The sequence below is a fragment of the Accipiter gentilis genome, chromosome 6 (assembly GCF_929443795.1).
Source record: "Accipiter gentilis chromosome 6, bAccGen1.1, whole genome shotgun sequence".
Classification (NCBI taxonomy): Eukaryota; Metazoa; Chordata; class Aves; order Accipitriformes; family Accipitridae; genus Astur; species Astur gentilis.
The window spans coordinates 4,431,939-4,440,485 of NC_064885.1; the positions used below are offsets into that span (position 1 = coordinate 4,431,939).

At 46.2% G+C, this 8,547-nt stretch overlaps 1 protein-coding gene across 1 annotated transcript; it reads right to left on the minus strand.

Annotated features, from left to right (window-relative positions):
* Positions 1-2,369: 2,369 nt before the first annotated feature.
* Positions 2,370-8,194, minus strand: RFLNB (refilin B). The gene is made up of 3 exons (XM_049803368.1): positions 7,911-8,194; positions 6,545-6,654; positions 2,370-5,244 (listed from the first exon to the last, which is right to left on the minus strand). Exons 1-3 carry the CDS (start codon positions 8,115-8,117, stop codon positions 4,914-4,916), a joined length of 648 nt encoding a protein of 215 aa, XP_049659325.1. The 5' UTR covers positions 8,118-8,194; the 3' UTR covers positions 2,370-4,913.
* Between the last annotated feature and the right edge of the window lie 353 nt (positions 8,195-8,547).

Consider the following 8,547-nt stretch of genomic DNA (forward strand, 5'->3'; position numbering starts at 1 on the left):
GCAAGCACTTGTCTCATCATCCTCATTATGAAATAAGCAGGAAAGCCTGAGAGGCAATGCATACATTTTTGCTAACAGCGTTTATCATTTTAACAGATAAAACCCACCACAAAACCAGAAAACAGCAGACCCACCCCCCTCCATTGCTTGAAATCCCAAGTTCTGGGAGAAACACTGACTCAGCCCAAAATAATGCAAAAGAGATTCAGATGGATGCAGAAATAAACAAGGTTTTAGCATCAATTTCCACCATTTTGGACTCTAGTCAAACAGATCAAGGTCTTTCTGCTCATCTAAATGAAAGCCTTCGATGGGACACCAGTCTTGAAGATCCTGTAGCAGAGGAAGAAAGGCTGCGTATCTATAAGATGAACAGAAGGAAACGGTACGAATTGTATATGCAGCAACATTTGCCCACCGAGCCATGCCTGAGTGTCAGGCATTGCCCATTACTTCATCGCAGGGCGTCACGCACAAGCAGAGATTGCACAGTATGTAAAGAAGATTGCCGCAGTTATTTTCCAGAGGAGCAAGCGTGAACTGGTCCTGATTGCTGAACGAGCTAGCACAGTCTCTGAGCTGCAACCAGTGGTGTCACTCAAATATCTTCCAACAAGTTCTGTAGCTTAGTACTGATTACTCACTGTCTTATATATGTGTGGAGAACAGGACATTTATATTTTAAAACCAAACCAACCCGTTAGTTAAAATATGGCTGCAACTCAGACTACTTCAACAATTTGAAAGTGCTCCTTTCCACACTGCCTATTTGTCCTGGAGTACCCCTTGTTATTGCTATTAGTTTATTTCAAAATAATACTCACTGCATTACACCTGAGCGTTTCGGGTGTTCACATCTGAATTGCTGGTCCTGAAACCAGCAAGCACAGCCCTTGCGGCAGGTGGGAAAACTGAGCTCCGGGCAGCTGAATGACTGGATACCTTGTTTGGAGGCTAAAACGATTTGCAGGCACACAAACTTACCTGGTACTTGAAACTAAGCAAGCTGCAACATCGGGATTGGAATCCAGCCCTCATCTCCTGGCTTGTAATCTAATTGTTAGGTACAGTATTTTATTTTGTTATAAAAATTCATTGTATCAGACCCTCAGATTTGACATTCTGGAGAAGCACAGGATACATACAAGGAAATCGGAGCACATCTATAACAACAGGGTTATCCTTGTCATGGTACGTACTAACTAGAAGCTCATTTGGCCAACATAAATTAAAAATCACGTCAAGCAGTAGGCTGCCTTGTACTCCCCTACTTCAGCTTCTCATAGTAAAGGAACATCTTTCATACAGAGTGTTACTACTATATGAAAGGAAAACAGCCCAGGCCACGCTAAAGGAAGTATTTGGAAGTTAGAGGGCACATCTGAAGGAGAGAAAGTTTTTCCTGAAGCCATCCTGAAAGATGCTGTTACAATTTTTAAAGTTGTTTTTCTTAGTGGCTCTTCAAACGAACTGTCTTTTATACAGCAACTGATGTTTATGCATGGCTTTTCTCCTGTTTAATACTTTAAACACCGCATGATACTCAAATGCCTGCACAGACTTTCGCAGGAGCAGTGGCACGCTTTCGAACAGCTTCAAAGCTCCCTAGATTCCAATAATGTTATTACATGCAAATCTATGGAGCTTTTGCAAGCAGATAACCAGATGAACCATAAAAAGTAAGCAAAAAATCCCATTATGAATTAATTAACTGAATGTTCAGTTGCATCCATTTCTACTCTGCCAAAGATACTAATAAAATCAGCAGACCTGCAAATTCAGGAAGGTTTAAAGAACAGATAAGCATCCAGAAACACACTACAGCATTTCTCTCAAAACAATAGTTTGTAACCATCTATTTTGTTTTTATAAAGTTTAATGCATAACACATTTAGTCTTATTTTATTTTACTGATGTAGCATTTGAGCATGTACATTTTTAACCAAAATTAAAAAGAAATTCCTGTCTGGTTAAATATGTGTTGTATTTGAAAAGGGCAAGTGCTTCACTTGTAGGATATGCTGAAATCCATACCAGAAACTCTCTTCAAAAATAAAACTATACCAGATGAATGACTCAAATACATACTGGAGAAGATTTTCAGCTGTCTTCAAGGCACTTTTTCAGTGTCTTACTGAACTGATAAAACCACAACATTTGGTGGTGGTGTTGTTTTTTTTTTTTTAATACACACAGTTTTATATAGGAAACGTCTTCCTACAATATGTAAACAAAAGCAACACATGATGTAAGAGAAACAAGAGGGCAGTTGGGATTGGCAGGATATATTATGTATTTATTTCTAAGTAAATACCATAATGAACACCGAAAAGCTTTGAATGAAAAATAGAGACTTCCCTGTATGATGGTTTTCAGATCATTTATTACCAATAAAGTAAAAGACAAATTAAAAATTGGGGGGGAGGGGGCAGGCGGGGCAGGGAGGAACATCACAGACATCAGAACACTTGCACAGAGCTAATCAGAGCTTTGCAAATGTTGGAACATAAATAATTTAAAAGGTATCTCTACCAATTAAAATATTTTTAAGAGGTACATAATTTGTTTGCTTTATAAAAATCAGGTACTTTATCCTAAAACCATAGGGTAAGGGTCATTTAATTTCTAACTAGGGACAATTAATGATTACAACTTAAAATAATCTTCTCTTAGATCTCCTACAAATGAATTCATTGGAAGAGCATTGTCGGAGCAATCCAGGGTCCGTGTTCTTCCAGCGTCCTGTGTCCAACAGTGGCCAGCACCAGATGTTTCAGGAACAAGGTACACGAAACTGCGAAGCGAGCAATGATGCAATAGCTTTCCCAAAGAAGAGTTCTGTCCATTTGAAACCCCGCACACTTAGGGGCTGAGTTGTGCCTTCTGTTACACAACAAGTATATTTTGGAGCAATGTTTAGGGGAGAATCACAACATGTATTTAAGACACAACTCCTAAATACTCTAGTCTGAAACCAACACGTTTAATGAGAAGACCGCTCTGCTCTTAACAACTCTGGAGCAATGCCTACCTGACTTTGGCATCCTCTGTCACCCTGGGATTGTTTTAGGATCTGGTTTTCTGAGGCAAGTACCAAAGATTAAGGACGTTCTGTTCTGAGCTAATAAATAAGTAAAAAAGCAAACCAAAACAACAAAAAACCCAAACCACACAAATTCAAGCCTTCCTTCCTGCTGCATTTTTTGTCTCCCAAATCATTTCAGTTCACACTAGAGTACACTTCCACAACATTCATCACACTTGCACAAACACGCGTTACAGTACGGCTCAAGAACAGGGTCCCAAGTTTCTAACTCACCACTGACAAAATTCACCCTCAGGGCTATGAACTAGCAAAGCCCTCTTTAAAAGCAGCACCAGGGCTGATGATGCACCAGAAGGCACTTCAGAGGCATTTTGGAACACATGGAAAAGCCGTGTCCAGCTAAGTCAAGTCTACCAAGTGTTTCTGAGCTGCTACACCATACTAGCCACCAATGTAAGCCACGCTCCCAAAAGCAGAAGCTCTCCACACTCCACTGCTCTCTATCAATATAGAAAAGAACTATCTGCATAAAGAAGCCTCTCCATCTTATTTTCATCAAAGCACACCATAAACTAATGCACGTAACATCCAGATGGACTTTCAGAGTATCTGAAGTTATTCCCTTTGGTCCCCAAACTCATCAGGCACTTGGGACTGGAGGGGTTATTTAGCAGCCTACAGACAGGCAAATGCTACCCCATCCCAGTGACATCCTGAATCCCAAAGTCTAGGGAGGACAGGGACCTTTGCGATGAGAAGCTCAATAGGGAAGCTCATAGCTACAGCTGTGGATTTTGCTGTGCAATAAAAATTTGCCTGTCCTTCGCTACCATCTACCTCTTCACAACCCCCACCACGACAGCATCTCACACCTGATTCCAGCGTCATCTTCTCCGTTCTAGGTCCCTGTATAGATGGTGCATTTTCTGAAACTTTCTGAATTACAACTCCCTCAGTGCAGACAGTACAATGACCATAAAACCAGGCACTGGTGTTTTTCCACCACCACATTGTCAAGACCTGACTTTCCAACAATACAGGGATAATTTTTGGCCTGATATTCTTCATTACAAGTCCTACTACACACACACAAATACTAGTGTGTTACACAGACTACAGCGCTGTAGAAATCATTATAAGTACAGAAGATACATTGCACCATTCATCTAAAGAACTTGAGTTACCTGATCCTTTCTCTGCTGCCTGGAGCTGCAAAAGCAGTTTATCTCCCGCTCTACTCAGAATTCCTCTTCTTTCCAACTCACACCTTCAAACCAGACGTGAATGCCATAGGATAAGGTTTTTGTATCTGTTAAATGCAAAATTCCAGATTTTTTCTTTGTTAGCTTTTTCCAGCAATTTCCAGGAGATGGTTCTTCTAGAGAAAACAGTCTCGCGATCTAAACTGAAACGAATGACAGCTCTGGCTATCTGTAACCAAATGACCTGGTAAATTCTCTGCAACAGAGCGAACCACCCTTATTTTTGCACATCACCACAAAGCATCAAATGGATTTCCACCTGCCAGGCACTATTCCACATTCTTTCTTACCTGTCAATTTTTTCTCTGGGAAAATACTTCCCGTTATTTTCATCTGATTACTGCACTGCGGGGAAGGGGAGGGAACTCACGACTTTAAAGGCAAAGAAACAAGTTCCTTACTAAGTTATGTTCCCACAGAAAACTGCGTTCAGGCCATTCTGATGCTTAAAGCAGGAATTAAGAGCTGAGAAAGAGGTGACGACAGGTAGGGTTCCCTTAGCCTGACCGGAAAGTTAGGGTCTGTACCCGCTTTAGCTAGTGGAGAGTTAGCACAGTACGTTAGACGGGACTGGGATGGATCAGAGCAAGAGACACAGCCGTCAGTCAGCAACCATCCAGGACACAGTCGTTCCCAAGGCACTCTGACGTTTCCAGCTCTACGCTGGAGAGGAACCGCCGCATGGTCTTACGACAGTTGTAATCCAGCGTGGTGGTGTACACAGTCTTGGCGTGCTTCGGGTAGACGATGGTGGTGCTGGTGAAACGCTGGGGCTTGTTGCGGGGCTTGAAGTGGACCTCCGCTTTGTAATTGCGCCACGTGCAGTTTGGGACACAGATCACCGTCTGACTGCAAGAGGAAATGCTTAAGCCCACTGGCATATAGATGTCGTCGATGAAGTGCTTCTCCGAATCATATTTAACCGAGGATGTGTACCTGAAATACGAGAGACACCTGCATGAGCTCTGCTCTGGAATAGGAGGCTGCATTTTCTGGAAAGCAGAGCCGTTGGGTACAGGGGCAGCTCCCCAGCCCTCCACCTGTCACCTCAACACAGGAACAGCCACATCATGCAAAAACTGTCTGCTGGCATCTTATTTATGAGAAGAGGAAAAAGCCTTACATTAGCAGCACACCAGGCACTATCACTGTTTTGTTCAGCTGCCAGCGCTACCAAACATCTTCCTGATCCTCACGTCCATCGTTTTAAGCCTAAGCTCTACGAACCTAAGAACTTCCTTCAAACTCCAGTGCCTAAACCCAGGCCTAGATCCACAATTAGGCTGTGCACATAAGCATCCTAATTCCTCTGAGTGCCGAGTCCATGGAAGCACACATTATTGTCCGAGTTCTCCTCTGCCAAGAGTCACACATGAGTTCTCTGCTATCGCTCCCGGCACGGGGCACTCTCTGAAAGCAAACTTCTGAAGATTCAACTGGCAGGAAAATACTACAATTTGCACATCAGACTCTGCTGGCAAGAAAATCCTCTGTGTCTGAATTGCAAAAGAAAGTTTTCATCTGCTTCACACAGTGACAACTCTGTGCTAGCTTTTCCACAGTGCTAACTGCCGTCAATTCCAGCCACGGCGCAGGCTCCTTCCCCACACCAGGGCATCAACCCTTTCTACCCTCCCCTGCATTAGGCTTCCGTTTGATTGTATCGGTCTACCTCTGCTTGCACAGTCATCAACCGGGAGCCTTCATTTCTCATTACTGCAAATCATGACGTTCAAAGGAATAATTCACAGGCTGTGAAGGGATGGAGTGCAGTAAAAAAAATAATTATGCACTCTCTGAATACTAACTTTTCTTTTACTTCATACAACCAGCCACAGCTGATAAGACGTAAAGTGCTTATTATAAAACCATGAGGTTACGAGAGCAAAATTCATTTCCCCTAACAAAACAGTCCTAGAAAGATGGCTGCTTTGAAGATCTTCCCTCATGTTTACCTTCTGGTTAATCAGTTGAAAGGCAACATTTTGGAGCAGTGCAATGAAGTAAAAGCAGGATAGTAAAATACAGGAAAGTCTTCCTGGAAAAAAAACATATGGGATTAAAAGAGGCTGAACGCTCCTTCAGTCTCTACAAATGTCCAGGTCCAGGAACGTACAGCTGCATGGAACAATAGCTCTGCAAATAAATTAACTTGACTCACAGGCACTGATAAGGCCTAACTACTCCTTTACATGCTAACTCCTTCAAAACTAGATGATCATAACACAGTATTTACCTTATTTCCTTCGGCGGTAAAGGGTCAAACTCAACTCCTTCGCCAAAGGATAAAGGACACAATCTTGGAGGGCAGCTGGAGAGAACAGGGCTGGGGGAGAACACAGAATTCTGCAAAAACCACAAAAACAATCCCTTTTATGTTACAATTTGGTATATTCTCAAGAAAACACATTTATTTAGCCCTTGGTACAGTGCTGTTGAGGTTCACATTTACGCGCGGGAGCATCTGCTAGCCCAAGACATGCCTACAGGTGCAACCTACAGGTCTGACTTGACACTGGTCTACAGCATCAAAGATGTGGCAAGGTGTATTTTTTGAAGACAGACTCCTAATTCCAGGAGCTAATTTCAGAGGAACTACTCTAGGAAATGAGAGAGAAATACAGCTCCTTGGTGCAGCATAGATTTCTACAGCACAAACTATAGTCCATCCGCTGTATGAGCTCACCTTCAATTTATAGCTAACATTATAGGAGTGTAGGAGAGAGCTCTCCTTGCTGGATTCACCAGATATGCCCACGGGCAGATCACAGCAGGAAATTATTGCAGGGCACCTCGCCATGAGCAACCTCCTCATTTCACAGCTACGCTCCGGCTACTATTTGAAGGCATTAAATCCAACCTAATTCACATGCAACCTGTTGGGAAGGATTAACTCATTCCCACCAAGCAGCAATTCATGGAGCGTCCCCACGGTCTTTTCCTGGACAGGCAGCACTGCGAGCTGACACCGGCCCGGCAATGTCCCACTGCCAGAAGGGAAGAAACCCCCGTTCGTGTTTTTGAAGCCACCTCTGCACATGTGCTTTACTATCCAGGGGCGAGGGGGCTGCGAGCATCTCTCCCGTTCGACACACGGTTCTCCTACGGCCTTTTCCAATTTCACGGAAGCACCCCTGTAGAAAAGGGATCTTTCCTCTAGATCTGCAGTTCCCAGAATATTTGTACCAACAACTCAGCGCCAACATTCAAAAATCATTTTGCGGAAAACTAGCGCATCTCTCTCCGACGCTATTACCTGAAACCACAGGTTAAAATACAAACTTCCCAGCCTGGGTCACTCTCTGGAATAACGAGAGTTCGTTTTCCACAGGGATTTTCAAAGACAAAGTGCTGCGACACCGTCCCAACCCCTACCTGGGGCAGTGGAGACAGGGGCTTCCCTTGCATGGGCGAGACCCGACCCCAAAACCGGAGGCTTTTTAAAAGCACCGCCGGCTCCCCCGACCCAACGGACTCCCCGCTTCCCCGGCGGGCTCCCTCACAGCAGCCGGAGACCGGGGCTGCGGGCAGGAGGGGTAGGCGGAGGCCGGTGGGGGGGGGGGGGGACACGACACGGGGACACGGCCGGTACCGGTACTCACCGCGGCGGCGGGCGCGGGGGTGTCGGGCTCCGGTAACCCGTTGGTCGCGGTGCGGTCGGGGCTGCCCCCCGAGGAGAGAAGCCAGGACGGAGGGACGGGCCCGGGGCTAGGGGGCAAACCGGAGTCGGGGCTGTCGAGCCCCGCGTCGCCCCGTTTCCTCATGTCCGGGAGGTCGGGCACCTCCCGCAGGCTGAGCCGACCCACCATGGCGGAGCCGCCCTGCCCCGAGCTTCAGCCCCGCCGCTCCGCTCCGCTCCCTGCGCCGGCTGCGCCCGGGCGGCGGCGGCGGCGGCGGCGGGAGGGGCGGGGCCGCCAACCGAGGGGCGGGGCCTCCCGCCGAGGGGCGGGGCGGGGGCGGGCCCGGGGGCGGGGCCTGCTCCTTTTCGTCTCCCCCGTGCCCCATCCTGTATCCCACCAGTGTCCCCATCCATCCGTCCGTCCGTCTGTCCTCCCGGTGCTTCCGTCCCCGTATCCCCGCACTGCGTCCCTGCCCGGGCGCTGCACCCTCATTCCTGTCCCCAGCTGCACAGCAGCGGCCAAACCAGCTCCCGACAGGCCGCCCTAGGTCAATCTATGGACTGTGTATGCATCATCCCAATGCGCTGCCCGTTCCCATGCCTGCACGGATTTTGGGGAG

Coding starts and splice junctions, on each gene's coding strand:
- RFLNB (XM_049803368.1), bottom strand. CDS start 8,117: ATGGTGGGTCGGCTCAGCCTGCGGGAGGTGCCCGACCTCCCGGACATG. Junction 6,655..7,910: donor CCCCCGCGCCCGCCGCCGCG/GTGAGTACCGGT, acceptor TGGTTTTTGCAG/AATTCTGTGTTCTCCCCCAG. Junction 5,245..6,544: donor TTACCGCCGAAGGAAATAAG/GTAAATACTGTG, acceptor CTCGTATTTCAG/GTACACATCCTCGGTTAAAT.